Below are 20,775 nucleotides of genomic sequence, written 5' to 3'. Positions count from 1 at the left end.
TACAATATTTTATTCTAAACAATCGTAATTTCTGGCACTGTATTTTGGCTACGATGATCACTTGAAAATGAACGAGTGGTACAATCAGCATTATCATTTAGTGGATCTAACCAATATCATTTTTTAATATAAAGACTAAGTGTTTTATGATCCTTAAAATGATTGATATAAGTTTGAAATTTGAGTCGTTGTTAAATCTATTTGTAACATATACTGTATTTTAATAATTTTTGACGTACCCAAATAATAATAGCAGCAATAAGACAACAAATAGTATTTAACTCTGGATCTGTCAATTGTACAACAGATTAATTGGAATGTTTCACAGTTTAATTTGATGTACTTTGTATTGAATAATTACACTTAATAAGTATGCAGGTAAGTTAATAAGTTGTAATACACAATGTTTGTTTGCCATTTCTGCTCGTCCACGGTGACAGAATACAAAGTAACGGGATTTTGTCTTCTAGTTTTGACACAGGAAATTTCGTTTGGGAATAGTTTAGCTACACCTCTGCTTTCAGATTTTTATTCCCTCAACAAGACCATTAGCTTCAAACATCTGTTTTTCTTGCCTGAAGAAAGATGTCCATTTCAAACGCGGTTAGCAATAATATATTGTTACATTTTATTTTATTAAAGAGTTGTAATTGTATCAAGTGACATCAAACTTTTCATCGTGAAATTCGCCATCAAGTGGTATATAATATTGAAAGCTTAAAAATATAATAATCTATTGAAATTTACTTAGATTTTTTGAATGTGAATATATGGCTTTTTGTAAACATGCAAAATTTTACTATTTTTGTAAAAAAATTGAAACAGTTTTTGGAAAGTGGAATGTTTTACATAAAAAAATCTTTTGGGAAACATTTTGTATATTTAAAAATTACAAAAATAATTATTTATATAGTTTTACTTTGGAATTTGTTTTCTTTACTTTTTTATTCGTAATGCAAAAAAAAAAAAAAAAAAAAAAAAAAACTAAATTGAACTAGAAAAATAAATTTAATTACATATAAATGTTCCATACAATGTACTGAAAAAGGAAATATACAACAGTATATACTTAGCTTGAATAGTAAACATTCTACATGGGCTTGAATGGCCATGTGAACAACATACTAGCAAACCTGATACTGTATTGCAGGAATCTCAATAGCCACATCCTTTTTAAGGTCAGCTGAAAAATTATCTACGAGTTCCAAAGTGGCCAGACAGTCCTAATATTATACTGCAATGGTCAAGCAGTTTAGTAACCTGGCCACATTGTTTAATATCTAGGCTATTTTCAATTACCACAATTTACATCCCCCAAAATTTAAACTGCATGGGGTGACATATAAAATGGTAAATTTGTTGTAATACATGAAACAACAATTCATATTTCATTAAATGCATGAACAACTTATTATGCACAAAAAAAACCATATGCACAGTAATTAAAACAAACCAGCCTATATAGTATGGCTTGTAGTCTTTCAAGTCATAGAAACAAAAAAATGTCAAAAGCCGCAAATTGACTCTTGCTCATTCTTCCAATTAATTTAGACAGCCTATATAGATTTGTCTTCGTAAGAGGATTGATTTTTTCAGTACTAATAATAACAAAATTAGTATGAAGGCTCAGGAGTAGAAAGTATGGTAGGAGAAAGGCTTCCCCAATGTTCCAAATAAGTGAGTTGATATAAACATCCAGAACGAAATCTTAGAATCGTTACTATAAACACAAATCATTGAGTATTTTGAAATAAAATGTATATAAAATAAATATGTTACACAATTCCGACAGATTTTGCAAGTTATTTCAAAATTAAAACACAACAATTATTATCAAAATCCTTATTTATTTGTAAAAATACAAAACTGGGTTAAGAGTTACAATCTTAAAGGCACAAGTTTTAAAATGTAAATTCTAATGCTACAACTATAAAATACCTTGAAAGGTCGAAAATAAAAAATACATATTAATATACGACTAAGAGTTGCCATAAAAATACAAATAGGTTCCACATAATGTCATTGTTTTATATGTGGCTGAATGACTAATATAACTATACAGGTAGATGTAAGATTTATATAGTAACAGGTTTAAAAAATATGGACCTAAATGTATGACTAATAAAAAATACTGATCGTTTTTACAAAATACTAGAATAGAGTTTAACACAAATAGTAGAACATTAAAAATGTACATGTTACAAAAGTTCTAGTGATAAATGTTAAGATAGTAATTCTTTTAGCTGTTAAATTTCTCTTTTAGGAGTCAAAATTTACACACTGTATTTAAACTTTATACTTTTGCATTAGTAAAATTAAATGTAAAAACCGTAAATAAACTTTAGGAAAAACACAAAGTATACAATGTCAAAATTATTGTAAATTTAAAGATGTCCCAAGAGCCTATATGCTATATCATCTACAAAAAAATTAACCGTTATAAGTAAGAGAATTGGTAAAATCTTGTATGTGTACAATTTGTTTGAAAACATTTTAAAAAGTGAGGAAAAAATGTAATAAAAAGTAAATAAAAATGCAACAAAAATATTTTGTAAATACGTATATAATTATTACCATTCTTATGGAAACTGTATAATAAATATAATCATCCAATATGGTAGTTTTACCATTTTTGTACTTTTAAATTATTTACTACATCAACTACTTGAGCATACCTTGTGTTTTTTACACGATAAAACAAACTAGCTAAAACAATATGTCTTAAAATACATAAATGAAAATTAAAGTATTTTAAAGTCCCATTCGTCAAGTGAATAGCAAATAAGGCCTCTTTAATAATGAAATTAACCAAAAGAAATGTTGTAGTAATATAAATAATTTCACCAACGGCGGCGGCAGTGTAAACGTCGAACAGTGTAGTATTTGCTGGTGGTCTTGTCTGGACAATTGTAGAAAACTACATATTTTGGCAAGAATTCATTATCACTGTATTTGACGTAGACTCTTTTAATGCCATTCCTTGTACCAGTGGTGGTATCATAGTTGGCCAAAGGAATAGTCAGTGCAGGACTTCCAAGATGTTCTCTGCTTATCAGTACATTTGCGATAATTATTGCTCTAGATACTCCTGAAAATAAAAACCAGTTGAGGCTTAACCAAGGTAAATCTTTAAAAAGAAACTTTAAGAGAGAAAATTGTTGGTATACTTATTTTTAACTTAACTGGTTAATATTATTTTTTATAATTTTTTTTTATATTTGATAGCTACATATAAGATAAAAATTAAACATTTTGGAAACAACTGCTCAAAATTGTGGAGGACACAAAGTACTCGATGGGAATTAATTAGTGTCTTCAAAAATCAACACATCCATTTATTAAATTGCTCTAAAATGTCTACTTGAAATCAAAAAATTTCTTTTAGACCCATGAGGGATAAAACACTGATAAATGTGAGAAATGAGGTGTTGGTGTATTGTCTCAATCAATTTTCATTTGGCTAAGCTTAGCCACATAATTTTAATGAATCCAAAAAGTTAGGCACTATCTCAAAATGTCTAAGTGAATCAATAGGAAAATAGAAACTGAATTTTAAATGGTCTTCTTTTGGCTGTATTCAGTTCTTTGGCGGAAGAGTGGTGGTTTGGCATACCAGGGAGGTATGGGGTGTGTGAAACAACTTTATTACTTTTCTAAGCTATCTGGCATACATTAGATAAGATCAATTAAACTAAACATAAAAAGAAAGCTTTTTAATCGTGTGACAATAGCAAGAAGAGGTCTTAAGCGGAAAACGACATGAAAAATGTTTTCATCTGCTGTCTCTTTCAGTGGAAAAGTTTTGAATGGAGCAATCAGCAGAAGCAGTACTGCTATAGATGAAGATGCCTAAAAAGGTTTTATCAAGAAAATGGAAGAGTTCAGGGAAAAACAATTTTTATCAGGGAATTCGATTTCTGGACTTTGTATATTAAGGTGCGATTGCGCCATAAAAAAAGAATACAAATATTTAATAACAAAGTCTATTCAAACACTTAGGGCAACACAGTGCTGCCAATAAACTTTTACCGTTTCCCCAAAATGGAATTTGGGGGGGGGGGCTCAAAAGAAGAGCAGTGGAAACTAGAGATTTCTATCTCAACTTAGTACAAAATGGCAGCTCGTTGAAATTAATTAAAAATTAATCGAGGCAAATCATGAACATCCATATTTAGAAGGTAAATAACTTCAATAGACAACCACTTTCCTTACAAACTCGAACGTTTTACAGTTATTACCCGCTGCAGGGTAGACCTCCCTCATCTTATCATGAAATCCAACATCATGTTCAATTTTTGGTTGGAATTACAAAGTTAAGACATGTTTTGGTGATACTCTACGTTTAAATGAAGTGTTGGCATTTACAGATATAAGAGACGTTTTACAGTCTGTTGTAGCGAATTATCATGCATCAACAAGAAATGTTTCTCAAATATTAGGTATACAAAATTCGTTTAATACATGAGCTAAGTGAGGACGATTTTGATAGTCGAATAGAATTTTGTGAAATAATGATGTGGAACATTGGTGATAATACAATAAGATTAATATTGGTTTGCCAGATGAAGCAACTTTCATGTTAAGCAGTAACATTAACACACATAATGATCATTATTGGGCTAATGTTAACCCTCACTGGATGAGAGCAACATATCCAGCACCTTGAAAAATTAAAACGTTTGGCCTGGCATTGTGAGGGATCAGTTTGTTGGGCCCTTTTTTAATGATGGAAACCTTAATACTGGAGGTATAACTCTATAACAAACTAAGAGTTATATGTAAGAGTTTCAAAGTTAAAACCGTGGATAAATGAGTAGTTATTACGGTATGCTCTGTTGAAATGTTTTTAACATAAATTTTATTGAAAACACTCTTTATAGTTACAATATTTGCCTACATTTTTATTTGGTTTTCTTAATAAAAATATTTACTTTTATAGCTTCAGCATATTTGCTACTTGAAAAATGTTATTAAAATACTGTACCTTCTCTGTTAGATCTCAGGATGATACCTGTAATAGTTTGTCTCATACTATATCATAAAAGAATACTAATATGGTATTAGAGTCATTGTTATGACAGGTTGATTTATATTCATGTAACCTTAGTTTGATCATTGTTACAAAAGTAATTTTACAGATCACTTACATGACTTTGTACTGTACTTTGTGTATGAAAACTCAAAATTAGATAAACAAAATATTGTGCTTTGTTGATATTTAACTAGAAATTCGTATATTCTACGACTATGCGTGGACATCAACCTCTCAGCTGTTAAAAAAACATGATTACTTAATTCTTGTGTCATGATTGTTTTGTTATATATAGTATATATATATATATATATATATATATATATATATATATATATATATATCTTTTTATCATGGATGTCATGGTTTGAAATAAAAAACTGTATTTATGCAGGAAGCCCATTTTATAATCTATCAATTCAAGATAAATGATGAAAGATGTGACGTGTAGTTCTTAAGATACACCAATTGTTCTAATTTTAGTCTCTGGAAATCCCTTTAAAATAATGTAATTTTCTTGTTTTTTGTGTTATCAGGTGGTCTCCAACAATTGTGACTTAGGTTAAACTGTTTTGTAGGGCATAAAATAAGAATATTGCTCTCAGGAGGCTGTTAAACTTGGAATTTTTTATACTATAGCATTTAAAAATATTCCAGGGCAGTGCCCTCAGGCCGTAACTTGACTAGAATGTATTGAAAATTCCCAAATTTTCCAGTAGTGGCAAACCCATCTCCCCCACACCCTTTATTACATCATCATAGATATGCCTATGCTAGCACTAAAAGTGAAAATTATACAATTAAATTGTTACAATTAACAAACAATTATTTTGCAGATTTTTATACAACATACCATTATTGCTGTTAGAAAAATGGTTTGCGTAGTCTGCATCATTTGAGAAACTAACACCCATTCCAAACTTGCTTCTGGAAACCCTTCTCCAATCTAAGTTGTTCTTGATAATTGAGTCCACACTCCACTCACTAGTGGCATGGAACAAAGCCTTCTCGGTTACATTGCCATAGCGTGACTTATACTCCTCCTTTTTAAGTTCATACATCCCTTTGAGAAAACAATTCTTCACTTTACATATTCTTGTGATTGCAAGCTGTAAAATAAGAAGTTACTTACATTTCAATTCTTCATTCTGATATTGAGATTAAACCATACAATACAAAAGTACAAATGTAAATTCGAGGCGTGTTCAGAAAGTGGGTACCGTGAAAAAAAAACAAGTAAAACAATTTTTTTCAACACAATTTTGTTTCTACATGAAAGCCTAAACTATTTTTTGACACAGTTTCCATTGATGTTCTAACACTTGTCTTAGTGGGTGATCAATTTGTCTATACCCTCTTTGTATAGGCTTACCGCCAACGAATGTAACCACAACTCCACGGCAGTTTTCATTTCATCGTCGATTTCAAAACGTTAGCCGCCTAGGTGATCGAACTGCACCCAACAAAATTGTCGAACCAATGTTTGAATGTCACCAGCGGTTTGAATGTCCGGTGTGACATGACGGACCCAAGATTCATCACCTGTCACAATTTTGTTTAAAAAATCCTCACCATCATCACTGTACCATGTGAGAAAAATCAAAGCACTTCCGAGTCTCTTGGTTTTATGCACATTAGTGAGCATTTTTGAAACCCATCGGGAACATAGCTTGCGATAACCTAAGCGGTCCGTAACAATTTTGTACAAAAGAGGGTATGAAATTTGATGGAAATTGTCAGATTGCGTTTTCTTGGATTTTTTTCGTCAACTGCCCTTACCAGATCTCAGATCGTCGTGACGAGAGAAGGACAACCCACTCTGATTCTCATTATGCACATTTTTTCGACCGCCATTGAACATTCTAACCCACTTTCTCACCATTCCTTAACTCAACACGTCTTCCCCGTAAAGATCTCAAAGTTGATGATAAATTTCAGCCGGTTTCACATTCTTTGCGTTAAAAAATCTTATTACAGAATAAATCTCACAATCCGCAGGATCACTAAAATTGTCTTAACATTTTAAACGTTCAGAGAAAACTGAAAACACAATATAGAACAACTAAAATGGCGTGAGTGAATAGCCAGTAAACCAGGACTCCGGAACACCGATTACAGTACTATGGCGGCAGTAGAATGAAACGGTACTTACTTCATGAACATGCCTCGTACTACAATTATGCAACACAAAATATAGTAAAGAGCAATACCAATATTTATTTATATAGTAATCAAGTTGGAATAAGAAATACTCCTTTCAACTCAGTCATATTAAGCAGCTAAATTTTGTGACAACTGAAATAATAATAGGATTATTATTTCATCCTCTTGCTTACAAACGACCTACCTCAGTACCTGACCAACCTCTGCCAAACAATAATGTATGCAGATAATACTGTTCTAAAATTGGCTAACAAAAATAAAAATCAACTTGAAATAGATACACGAACCATCCTCAACTCAGCAAAACAGTACTGCAGGACAAACGACCTAGCTTTGAATGAGAGTAAAACTGTACAGATGACGTATAGCGAAAGAGGAAACACACAGAATGGGATACCTGACTTAAAAGTACAAGATAATTTAAAATATTTAGGTATTAATCTTGACATGAACCTCAATTGGAAGGCTCATGTTGATGTGCTGTGCAAGAGACTTGCATCGAGCACCTATGTTATAAGAAGGATAAAAGAAATATGCGGAACATCTGCAGCAGGAATTGCCTACTTTGCTCTTTTTGAGGCACATGTTAGATATGGCATAGCAGCATGGGGTGGAACCACTAGCTCCAACATGAAAAGAGTTTTCTTGCAGCAGAAGAAAACAATAAGATGCTTAACAGGCCTTGGATTTCAAAGCAGCTGTCGAAGAGCATTCCAGGAGCACAAAATGCTTACAGTACCTGCACTTTACATAAGCGAGGTAATTCTACTAGTAATCTCAAACAAGCCAAAACTTGGAGATTATCACCAATATAACACCAGAAATGCCTCAGATTTCTCACTTCCAGCACATCACCTGAGCTTTTCTGATAGGAAGCCAACCTTCAGGGGAGCACGTTATTTCAATAACCTGCCAGACCACATCAAACAAGACACGGGAAAGACCTTCAAGGGGAAAACTCCTTTGATGGCTTGAAGATCATCCCTTCTATAGCGAAAAGGAATTCATGGAGTGGAAGACTTAAAGATAACACTCGCAAGATAGAACTTCATTTTTATGTAACATTGTTTTGACACCAATACCGATCTCTATGATTGTGTAAATAAAGAAAGATTGTCTATTGTCTATTTACGTAACGTAATAATATTTTGAAAACTATTAGATATACAAAAAATTATTTAATACACAGTGTTTAGGAAATCTTATGTTATGAAAAGTTAGTATCCAAGAGCACTTTTAATTTTTTATCTAGTTACATAAACAACAGAGTTTTGAATGTTTTAACGCCCGCCATGTTGGAACAAAACAGAGTACCAATCTGGCCAACAAACTTGGCCAAGATATTTATAAAATCAAATTTTGTACTTGTAATGCAAATCAAGTTTAAACTTGTTTTTGAACTGTTTAAACTCTTTTTGAGTCAGTTATTGTTTCCACTAGGCGCGTTATATAGCTAGCACGCACACACACACACACACACACACACACACACACACACACACACACACACACACACACACCACACATATATATATTATATAAACTTTGGAACGAGGGGTACTTTTAAGCTGAGGATCATGTTCAATGTACGGGTACAATTGCAATAAACTGTTTTTTATAGAAAATCTAACTAATAAAAAGACATAACATAACTTGATTGATAAATCAATTTCATTACAGCTAATGAGAAACTTTTCCGATTGGTTCTAAATAAATATTCATTTTTCAAGGGCCAATTCCTTTGTCATGTACATTTGTATTTTAATACGAGGTCTGTCCAATAATACACGAACCTATGCAAGCTAGCGGCCATGACGTGGACTATAGTTCTGCGCACTGGCGGCGCTAGTTGCTCGAGACCCAATGAACCATCAGTGCTTGACAGATCGTCGAACTGTGTGTATGGTGGTAGCTATGTTAGTTTCTGTGGTCCTTGTTTTTACCATTTGTTGAAAGTGGAAACTTATGAAATCACAGAGCAATGAATCAATAAAAATTTTGGGGTGAAGTATGGTAAAAGTTATCAAGAAATTACTGAATTGTACACAGCTGAATACTGTGATAATACTTAGTGGATTAAATGTTTTAATGGCCGACAAGACAAAACGCCACGGATGATGCAAGGCTGGGACACCCTTGTCCTCACCGATCGTCAAAGAACTGTCCAAATGATAGCTGATTAACTGAATCTAGGAAAATAAACAGTAAACACTATTCTAACAAAACATTTGGATTTTAAGTGCCCAAGCTGCTGACACTAGATAAAAAGTTGAAAAATGTGTTACTGACTGGAAAAATTCAATTGAAAATGAGACTGGATTTCTCAATAGAAACAACAAGAAAAATAAAAAGCCTAACTGTCGAGGACTTCCAATGGTGGTTTAAAAAGTGGAAAATAAAATGGAATAAGTGCCTAGCAACAAATGGAGAGTACTTTAAAGGGGACAAAATCAATGTTGACTAAATTTTGCAAATTTGTTTTTATGACCTCAGTTTGCATATTTACTGGACAGACTTTGAACATAATTTCTACTATTCTCTTAATGTTGTCCCTATCTAATGAGCATATTATATGCTGTAATGTAATGAGCATATAACTACTGAAAAAGATACATAATATGTTACTCTTTGTTAATTTATATGTACTCATTAGCATACGCTCGAAAAACTTCTAAATACTTGTATGAAAATTGTATATACGTTTACTAGGTAAATATAGTCAACACTTATTAGAGGGTTAACACTTGTCATAATAAGTTAGCATTTATTGATAAATTATTCAGTCTATTTCTTTACTTTATTCGTAATTTAGGTCAGACATGTATACCATACACAATAAAAACAGGTTGATTGAAACTCAATACAGCTTAGAACTGTGTTAGTCTGATATAATACATTAATCCTTAATGCATCTATTGTATTACTTTATCACATAAATTATGAGTTCATTACGAATGCTTGGTGCTAAATATTAATGCTCTGGACTAATGGCAGGTCAAAGAATAGGTAAAAGGATTCCACTACTCTAGAACTGAGTAGCAAGTCATTGTACCATTAACTGATTATACTTCTGTTAGTGTACTGAATACAGGTTGCAACCTCACTTTTAAGTTATCGGTTGCCTTGATTGTAAAACTTTTGTTGTGTTTACTATGAGTAAATAAACGTGGCTGTTTTAGTACTTACTGATTACGTAAAATGGTGCGAGAAAGACTTACAGATGAATTTTTGCCTAAGATGCTTCCCTGAGACTTACTGCTCGGCATTTTCCCACCACCATCCCTCCTACAGATAAGAAGAACAAGCCAAAGAGAGGATGCCATGTGAGCAGATAGACCAGTGTCGGTGAGCAGCGGCGCCGGGACACGATGTCCCGGGATTGCGCTGTTATGCTTTGTGTTTCTGACTGTTTTCACGCTTTTTATACCATCAAAGATTTATGAGGAGACTTGTGTACGGTTTACTAATTTGTACCTTAGGATGCTTATAAGAAAATGCTGAATATTTTATTTTATCCTCATATTTTGTAAATATAAATAACTTTTATGCATAATTAGATTAATTTCTACATAAATAAAAAAAAACTTAAAAAACTTTTAATTTAGTCTTTTTCATAACACATCTACTGTAGTAAATCCAAATCACCTAAAAAAGTATTAAAGAATTGAAAATTAAAAAAGAAACTCACTTTTTCGGACACTCTTAATTTATCTATACCCTGTATGCTGCTGTAGATGCAATCTGACAGAATTACTTAATGTTCAACTCGTTTAAGTTAATTTGACTCAATCAAAATGGAACATAATACATTATAACAATGTATAAGCTACTGCATATGCACTACGAATTCCAACTTACATTTGGAATAGAAGAACGAATTGAAAGTTCCACTGAAAGTTTTTCAGTACCATATATTTCTTCTAAAACTTCCTCAGAATGATCTTCATAATCTAATAATTTAACCGCAGCTGCCATTTTCTGAAACAAATATGATATATATTAATAGAGCTACTTACAAAAATCATCGTCTGAAAAGTTCATAAGTGATAATTCCCAACTCATGGAATCGCAGATTGATGACTAACACAAGGTTAAGTTATAGACCAGTTTATTGGTTAAAGGTGTTTATTCACTGCAAGCAAGTCTCTATGAAATACCTACTTTGCATGCATCCATTTCAAAGAGGAAAGAAAAAACTTTGCTTCCCAAATTGGGAGAGTGTACAAAAAATATTACAAGTCATGCTATTGTGTGAGGTTGACAAAGTGACTAGTATAAATATATTAATATGTTATATAAATTAAGATTACAGCACAATGTTCTCCAAACACCCCATAACTGAGAGAAATTTAACTGAAAATTCTAAGGTTGAAGGTCAAATATTGTTAAACCCTACTTGTAATAAAAAATCAATATGCTGAAAAAACCGTCCTAACTATAAGAAATGAAAGGGCGATATTTATCTGCCAATAATTTTCTTTCACTTGTTACCTTGTAGGTCTTTGGCCCTATAATTTTATTTTTAACCGACTTTATTTAACCCGTTTCTTCCCACTGTCGACATTTGTCGACACGCAACTTAATATTTTTTTGTGGGGAAATTTTGATTGTCTAGGACTCTTACGATAATATCCCGCTGTTATGTTGGTATCTCTGAACTAGCAGTTGATGCGCCGCGGCAGTGGCTAGTTTGGTGCTTTTGTGTCAACAACTCTACTGATTGACTCTCAGCCTCACTATGTCACTGATAGACAGGTAAGTGTATTACAACCTTGTAAATAATAATATTATTTACCGTACGCTATTTATAGTGATATAAGATATGTGTATGACGTATTACTGTGTTGAACGTGTAAAATATTGTTTTAGGGTATCGATTTTACAATCATAAATATTGATGTCGACAAATGTCGACAGTGGGCACCAGCGGTAGGGGTCGATGTCCATTACAACAAATTGTATTTTTTAGGTTGACGGTAGCTGACATCGCTAATATATTGGCAAGAGAGTGAAAATATTATAGATCCAACATTTTTTATTGAGCCACCAGATAATCCAGCCCTCAGTGACTGTGATTCCGATGACGATGATAGTGGCAACATAAATCATTTATCTGGCAACCAACTCAGAGCTGGTGGTGAGCTGATAGGAAGAAAATTAACTGAAGATGGGTTAGTTTACAATAAGAATTGGTGGAATACCTGAAGAAAAAAGTGACCAAGAAGAAGTGGAACAAGTAGAAGATAAGAAATTTGAGGAACCTGTGGACGAAGATGACAGTGTAGTAAGCGTAGATGTTGTTTTTGAAGAAGAAACCCAAGGAAAAGTTAGTAAAAATACGTTAGAGAGCAGAACTAAAAAAAGAAAACAAATAAAAGATGTTAGAACAAAAAAGAAGGTGAAAGGAAATAAGTCAAAACGTACATGGGAAGAAAAAGACATTGCAGATGTAAGCTCTATAGAGTTTACTCGTGCGAATTTCTTGTCAAATGATTATTCTCCTGTAGAACTGTTTGAAATGTTCTTTGATGACGAGGTCGTAGAGTACATTGTTTTATTGCACTAATCAATATTCCCCCTAGAAAAAGGAAACATTAAACTTTTCTACATCAAAAAATGGAAATACGTCTGTTTTTCGTTTTTCGCCATTCTTTTTCTATCAGGATACAACACTATGGCTCCGTTACAGAATGTACTGGGAAACGGCAGAGGACACACATCATGAAGCAGTTTCACGTGCAATTTCACGTAATTCGTTTTCAGGATATCTTGAAAAACATTCACTTCTGTGAAAATGATAAAATTAGACAAAGATGACAAGTTTGCCAAAGTTCGCTCTGTTATGTGCATGCTGAACGAGCGATGGCTTCGTTACTTCCCAGGTGACATTTACTTATCCATTGATGAATCCATGGTACCTTATTTTGGAAGGCACGGGTTGAAACAACATATCCATGGGAAGCCTATCCGATTCGGATATAAAGTTTGGATATTAGCTACAAGGTTAGGCTACGCTATTCAAGCGGAAACTGTATCAGGGCAAAGCGACTGGATGCAACTATTCCTGAGCTCGGTGTGGGAGGCTCAGTTGTCATTGATCTTATATCTGAACTCCCACAGGACAGAAAATATAGTTTGTTTTTCAACAACTTCTTTACATCTTTAAAACTGCTTGAAGCGTTAAAAAACAGGGATATCATGGTACAGGGGACCATAAGGGTAGACAGAGTTGAGGATGCCCCTCTTCGTAAACCTCAAGATTCTCAAGAAAGAACCAAGAGGTACTTTCCATCAAATAACTGACACAGACACCAACATAACACTTGTAAGATACATGGACAACAGTGTTTTTACTATAGCGTCGACAGCAACAGGCGTTCATCCTGAGGGGAAAGCAAAGCGTTGGTCCTCTAGCAATAAAAAACACATCGTTGTGCCACAGCCAAACTGTGTCAATTGGTACAATATGAATATGGGTGGGGTGGATAGGCTAGATGAAAATGTATCTACCTACCGTATTCATATTCGCAACAAAAAGTGGTATTTGGCCCAATGGTTGCAATACATGCTGAATGTGAGTATGAATAATGCTTGGATTTTATACAGAATGACGCCAAAAGGAGCTGAAGAACAATTAGATCTTCTTGGATTCACCCGCTACATTGTCCGTACGTACATGCGAACATGCACAAAGCCATCGATCCTCTGCTGGACGGCCAAGCCAGACAGTATCCAGTAGGGGTGTTGCCTGAAATCCGATTCAGTGGAAAAGATCATCATTAGAAACAGTTCAAAAGCAAATTCGCTGCGCACTGTGTTCCAAAGCAACAAGGAAACGGTGCAAAGACTTGTCAAGTTGGATGCCATGTGCTTTGTGCGGAGGCTTTCCATACTTCCTGAGGAAGTAATCTCTTATACAATCCTTTCATGATATGTAATCTATTCATAAATACTGTAATGGAACAATAAAAGCATCATTATTTCATTTTTTTAACTTATTTTAAAACCCCCCTTTTCATTCCCACTGTCGACAAATGTCTACATTAGCCTCTATTCTCTAACTGCACCCGTTCATGCCCACTGTCGACATATGTCGACATGCTATAATTTTATTGTTATTATTAAATTTTACATATTTCATACTAAAAACTATAGTAAATAACTGATAATAAAGCAAATAACCAAAGGCCACCAAAAAATCTGACAAAAAAATAATTTGGGCAGAAACGGGTTAAATATAACAAACATCTCGCCTATACAGAAAACAAAAGGTTTGAGAATATTGTTATTGTAACATTATGTAGAGTTTGAATGTTGAGTTTGGCTCCATATAACTTTTTGTTCATATGTTGATTATACAGAAAATAAAATAGTTGATAAAATTCTTATTTTAATTTTTTTACTGTCCGAATGTTAATTTAGCTCCAGTCCACCATTTCACTAAGGTGCAGCATCTGAAATCTAACACTATTACAGACTAGACTCCTGGAATCTGGTGTTCACATCCATCTGAAAAGATCGAAGAAAGTTAGAGATGAATACATTGAAAATGAACTCTTCAGATCATTTCAACATTACAGACAATTTTTTGGATTTCTACAGATAGACATGGACTCTAGATTCCGAGAGTCAAGTTTGTAACAGTGCCAGATTTCATGTGTAGTACTAGGTTTTACACTCATGTGCAAAAGTGGAGGGTGAATAGACATTGTATTGTTCTCTAGTCTGATGATTGGACATTGCCTACTTAACTACCACCTAAGATGGGTATCTGTGAGTGCCCTGATCAGGTGGGCATTTCTAAAACCTGCTCAGGTGGGATATTTAGCTCATAAAACATCTTGAGGTATATCAAGAGCTTGTTTAGATTTCATTATAAAGTCATAAAGATTCTCTCTTAGTATCATACCGTATAATAAGCAGAAGATGAAATGGAGCTAAACTCAACATTCGCATCGGATCAACCCTTCCCACTATAGCTTAATGTTTTTACTGTACTTTTGCCTATAATACCACTTCTAAAAAAATAGGGAGTATGGTTACAAAATCTAGTTATACCTAAGCAACTTTTCATTAAATTTGTTGTTAGACAATTAATTGTTGAAATTCATAGGCATGAATATACGACAACTGCTTTGTGGAGAGAAAAACATGTCCGATTTATTTTAATATTGTTATGTTATTTTGCAGATATAAGTAGAACACATTTAATCACTTTTTGTCTTTTAATATTGTAAAAATGTATTCAAAAATTACAAATTTTACAACAAAAGAAACTAATCAGCATATGGATTCGTGTTAGTCATATCTTTAAAAGAAGGCATCACCCATAATTCTAGTGTTTAACTCTTATTGGAAAACTGAATTACCTCAAGTACAGTTGGAGGAATTTAGCTGTGCTCGTAGGGCCCTAATACTACCCTTTCAACAAATAAACGCTATCTGTGTGGCGGGTTGCGTTTACGTGCTAGCCGCTGAGATGAAGGCGCGACAATCTCTTTAACAACTTTAAACTCACGATTTCGATTTGCAGATTAGTATTGACAAATACGTTATTTTCAAAAACACATTAAACAACACTATAAAAAACAACTATAAGTCCTATTATTGCTATTATTTGGTATTCTCTTATTTTTTAATTCCACCACAATCAGCACTGTAACAAAACAGACTGATTTTAGCGAGTGTGATGAGTTATTTGGTCCAATACGATTCCTGAAAGGAGGGTTTTACCTATGTGTCACAGGAAATGTTTTCGGGATGCAGCGCATAATACTACCCCGCCACCCCTCCCGCCTATCACCCACACTCAAGGTCACGTGCACAGCTAAAGTCCTCCAACTGTACAGTCAAGAGCATAGTCAATTCTATAAGTGTTCTTATCTGGATCAGGGCTTCCAGTTTGGTTTGTTTACAACTCTAAGAAAAACACTTGTACTTTGTTAATTTATCAATATGGTTTTCGGGGAAATTCTCAAAATAGTGGCCAATTTTTGAAAAGAATTTTTTTTGGCCCAGGTTGTCTAGATTGACAAAACATTGAGAAAAACTGGGATTGTTACAATTTTTTATCATGACATTCAGGGCCCTGAAAAATTGTCTCAGAACAATCAATAGTCCTGGAATTCACAACAATTATAACTAAGCTACGAAACACGTGATACTGTCAAATATTCATATGTTGGTTAAGAATATAAATTAAAAAACAAAATTAAAATATAAACTACAATTTATGAAAATTGAAGTCAAAATAAAATTTTGAATATAAAATAAAAACACAAGCAAATGTCTATACAATATTTAAGACAGTAATGAATTAACACAAATAAAAATAATACAAGATACAAGACAAATGAGAAATTATATACAACGTTAAACTAATCACTAGAGTATCACTTATATTACAGTAAATTTTATTAACTACCACATTGTTTTGTACTTCATAGGTAGTTTTATTTTAAAGTTTTCTCCCTCCCCTCACAAGATTTCAAACCGTGTATGTTATATTGGAAAACAAATTAAACTTTTATTTCTTGAATAGAAAAGTGTTCAGTATATAACAGTTACAATTCTGTGTTGTTTAAAAATTGGTTTGCATGAAGACTTCCTAGATGTAAAAGTTATTACTCTTTAATAATTAATTATATTAGTTTTGTATTTAGCTGCAAAGTTAAAATACACTTAATAATTTGGAACTTTATCAAGAGACATAATTTTGATTATGAAGCTTTGTTTTGTAGTTTTATTACTAGTAAATATCCTTTCTTCCAAAGCCAATCACCCACACCTATAATTAGCAAATTGAATAGTTGTTCATGTTTAGAATTTCATAGTAAAATCTTAAGTCTTACAATTCTTTTTATAAAGGTAAACATAATATAATGGAAATTATATTTTAGTAATTTAAACCATTTAGAAAATACAGTCTTTGTTTTTAAGTATAAGTTATGAAATGATCAAACATTTACTGTAGGCCTAATTGTATGAATAAATCAAAGAGATTTTTCAAGAAATAAATCTTTCAGCTGTCCTCTCAGGAAGAGGGGGTTGTATGGAGTACAAAGTTGGAGGTTTACCACTCCACAAATTATCTGGTTACCCTACCGTGGTCCCAACCGAGTTAAATACGTGAAATTCAAATGTAGTATTGTTTATTCATCTTCCTGAAATTGAATCTTAATCCTGATTATCTTCCATATTATCACCTACGTCTCCCATTTGATTTCATTTCTGATCAATTAATAAACCCTTATTCCTCCTAGAAACAATCATGGCTACCGACATACTAACTGTCCTTTATTAAAGTAAGTGAATTAACAAATTACAAAATTAAACTTTTATAAGCTTATATTTGGATGACTACATATTAACAAGAAACAAATAAAATCTTAAATTTTAAACTTAGAAGGTAGATTGCAACATACAGTACCTAATATTGTTTCCTGACAAAATTGATAGTGTCAAATTCAAAACTACTTTACAACTTCAATCACAGTTTGAATTTTGGAAGTAATAGTCATTAAGTTACCTACCGGCCGGCAACACTTCCTTATCGCCTGTATGTGTAGATAGCGTTGTTCTGTACTGTAAACTGCAAACACTCCTATTCTCCGCTGGTTAATTTGGTGTTGATAATAGTTCCGCTATTATCAGTATAGTATCACTGCGCGATCTCCGTCAGCCCAGCATCACCTCATATACGATTAGACGTAAAACATCGATTTATCTAGTTCGAGATATCGATGACTACACATCAATATTTTAACATCGGCCTTTTCATTCAAATTTGAATTAGACGTTATTTTTGTGCGTTAATTTTTACCTTATAAAATCGAGGCGAGGCGAGGGGCATACAGCCAACAATATATAGAAGTAATTTTAATTTTACGTTGTCATTTCCTGTAACTATGAAAAACAAAGCTATTACAATAAACTAAGAAATTTAAAAAGTAGGATTGCCTCCAGCCAGCTCTTTAGCCCTACTTAAAACAATCCAATAACATATAGTATATTACTTTACTTAACATTATATTTTTGGCTCTTCTGTTTCAGGTCGGATAGAACACAAGAAGACACAAAATGGCCGACGATGAGGTAAGGTGAGTACTCGAGTTTTGGGACATTTTATTTCCTTTTCTGGCGAAGAGTGTATCTATGTAAGTAGATTTCCGAAACTTATTACTCATTTGATTTATGTACGTTTATCGCCGTAAGTTTCTTACGATAAGTGCGAAAATTACGATTATCGCCTTCATCTAAAAAACATATTTCATTACCTAAGCATTAAAGTTGAGTTTAGCTCGTGTCACATTTCTCTTAGTGTAGTGCGTGGAGTCTGACGCCGTAACAGACTTGACTCCTGGAATCTGGAGTATTGTTCGTATGAAGAGATCCAACAGTCGGTGCTAAAGAAGGAAAATGAACTCTTTACATAGTTTCGATCATCAGAGACCCTAGACTACAAAATATAGTGTAGTGCAGGTGAAGAGGTGTTCTCATTATCGTATCAGGTGCATAAATGAGTGCACTAATATTGTTTTAACTCGATCTCTAAGCGCGACAGACCAACCAATGGTTTTTACACATAGCGTAGGTATGGTGGAAAATTTAACATGGTTTGACGTTTCAGGTCTCTTTATCTCACTCAGAAGATTTTAAATAAAACAAAGACATTAAGCTATAATATTTAAACGTATTTTTCTGTAATGTAAGGATTTAATCATTCAAAAATTATATACAAAACAATATAAATGAAGATTAAAGAATATACAACTTAAAGAATCATCACATTTTGACTATAATGCCGAGGATTCAAACCGCGGCTGCTTGTAATATATACTACCGAACCAATATGTAATGTTCATTTTAGCTTTAAAGTAAACAATGTGTTTGTAGAAGATAAAGTAACTAAATCCCGGGGGGAGTAACTAATGTTAACACACCCTCTGCAATATTATTACTATAACTTTAGTATGTGTTATTTATTTTAAAACACTCCCGTGTAGTGCCTCAGGCACAGTAGTTATGAACAAGAATGTTATACCATGAAATAAAATTGATTCATAATTGCAGGCGTAGGCCAAACACGGCCCTCGCCTCTCTCCAACTTTATGTTTTTGGAGGATTATTAGTAATCTGGCAGAATGCTGTGAAAATGAAACCCTTTATATCGCAAATTCAGTCCATCTGAAACAAATTGTGTTTACTTATTTCACGGCTAGTTCATTTTTGTTTGTTTAAGAGAGTTCTGCATCTGAAATGGCAAAAAATTTGAAAATGTGATTGCAGATAATTGTTCATTATTTAATTCAAAACTGGAATACACATAGTTATAAAACAACATCTTAAAAATTGTTTTTACACAGGTATATTCTGAATTTGAGCCAAGCAGGCCGTGCTTTTTGTTATAATATTTTACTCATGATCAAAATATTTGCACAATATAGTAAACTAATGACTTTCTCTATGATTTTTTGAATAGTGATTTTTTTTTACTTTTTAGAGTTTTTCTTTACTCTATGTTATTCTTTACACTGTATGACAACTGGAGTTGATAACTAAAACAGCTGTTTGCCTATTACTTAATCGTGGCAAATCAAAACAAAGATTCTACTGATTTGTTTATTAGTGTGTTGCTAGTAGGCCTACCTAGTCTTTATAATAATGATACTCGTGAGGTGTTCTTTATTATGGGGAGAAAGAAGAGTAATAAGAAGAGATCGAGTGAGAGAAATAGACAAGCATGTCTACAAAGGCGGATGGATGCAGCTGAACCCATAGACACTTCGTATACTAGGCGTAGCATACAGTGTGTTTTTGATTTACTTGTAAGACAATACATATTTTTAAACTGACTTTACTGTTTAAAAGTCTTCTAATAAGTTATATAATGAGGCATGGTAAAAAATATCAGAGTAAAGTAATTTTACAGAATGATATTGACACTGTGTTACTTTCTTTAGCATATCGGAAAGTTTAGTTTTTTGTGTTTTCTTATATTAAAATTGATATTTCTCAAAAACTATATAAGATAGGAAGATGAAATCTCTACTACTTATTCTCGAATACGTAGTATGTATTTAAAAGAAAAAAATATATTACATTTTTAAGATATACTTATTTATAACATTTTTTGGGAAAAGTTAAGATATTGAAAATACATAAGATTAATTAACATAATATAAATAAACTTTTAACACTTTTAACTTTTTATTTTTATTACACTATGTACATTTCGGAATCATTGATTCCATCTTCAGGTACGAATGAGGTTAAGTTAATTATAAAATAAATAATTAAAATCAATTTGTCATGTGTTTTTTACTACCTTGGTGGCTAAATTTGTTGTATTTAATTTTATGTGAGATCATTGTATATTGTTTAAGAGTCTATCGAATAATAAATTTTTTGCTAGAAAGTCTTTGTCATTTAATAATATATTATGATTAATTTTGGCACTTTTGTAAATTTCAAAATGTTCTAAAGTGGATAATAAGCAACTTTTTTTGCTTGTGTGTAAAATTTCAAGATTGTTTTCGATGTTAGTGTATGTATGGCCGGTGTTATTTAAATGGTCTGCA

The 20,775-nt window shown here is 32.7% G+C and overlaps 3 protein-coding genes across 14 annotated transcripts in view; 2 read left to right on the top strand and 1 right to left on the bottom strand.

Annotated features, from left to right (window-relative positions):
- The window catches only part of LOC124362108 (troponin I), a 69,884-nt gene that overhangs the window by 16,432 nt on the left and 32,677 nt on the right, over positions 1-20,775 (top strand). For all 11 annotated transcript variants that reach the window (XM_046816298.1, XM_046816300.1, XM_046816296.1 and 8 more), the window contains exon 2: positions 18,248-18,289. In XM_046816298.1, coding sequence (XP_046672254.1) covers positions 18,275-18,289 — 15 coding nt within the window. In that variant the 5' untranslated portion in view covers positions 18,248-18,274. The remainder of the gene's footprint in view (positions 1-18,247; positions 18,290-20,775) is intronic.
- LOC124362109 (protein mono-ADP-ribosyltransferase PARP12-like) lies at positions 1,828-17,886 on the bottom strand. Of its 2 annotated transcripts, none has more exons than XM_046816305.1 (4): positions 17,625-17,886; positions 11,054-11,173; positions 5,886-6,141; positions 1,828-3,088 (listed from the first exon to the last, which is right to left on the bottom strand). In XM_046816305.1, the coding sequence occupies exons 2-4, from the start codon at positions 11,168-11,170 to the stop codon at positions 2,841-2,843; spliced, it is 621 nt and encodes a 206-aa protein (XP_046672261.1). In that variant the 5' UTR covers positions 11,171-11,173; positions 17,625-17,886; the 3' UTR covers positions 1,828-2,840. The 2 variants fall into 2 exon arrangements, with proteins under 2 accessions (XP_046672261.1, XP_046672260.1); XM_046816304.1 differs by having other exon boundaries at positions 17,728-17,885.
- On the top strand, positions 13,431-13,934 carry LOC124363456 (piggyBac transposable element-derived protein 3-like). The gene has a single exon (XM_046818705.1). The coding sequence runs from the start codon at positions 13,431-13,433 to the stop codon at positions 13,932-13,934; it is 504 nt and encodes a 167-aa protein (XP_046674661.1).

Source organism: Homalodisca vitripennis, chromosome 5, assembly GCF_021130785.1.
Source record: "Homalodisca vitripennis isolate AUS2020 chromosome 5, UT_GWSS_2.1, whole genome shotgun sequence".
NCBI lineage: Eukaryota > Metazoa > Arthropoda > Insecta > Hemiptera > Cicadellidae > Homalodisca > Homalodisca vitripennis.
The sequence above is the reverse complement of the archived record's forward strand: the minus strand, read 5'-3'. Positions and strand labels throughout refer to the sequence as shown.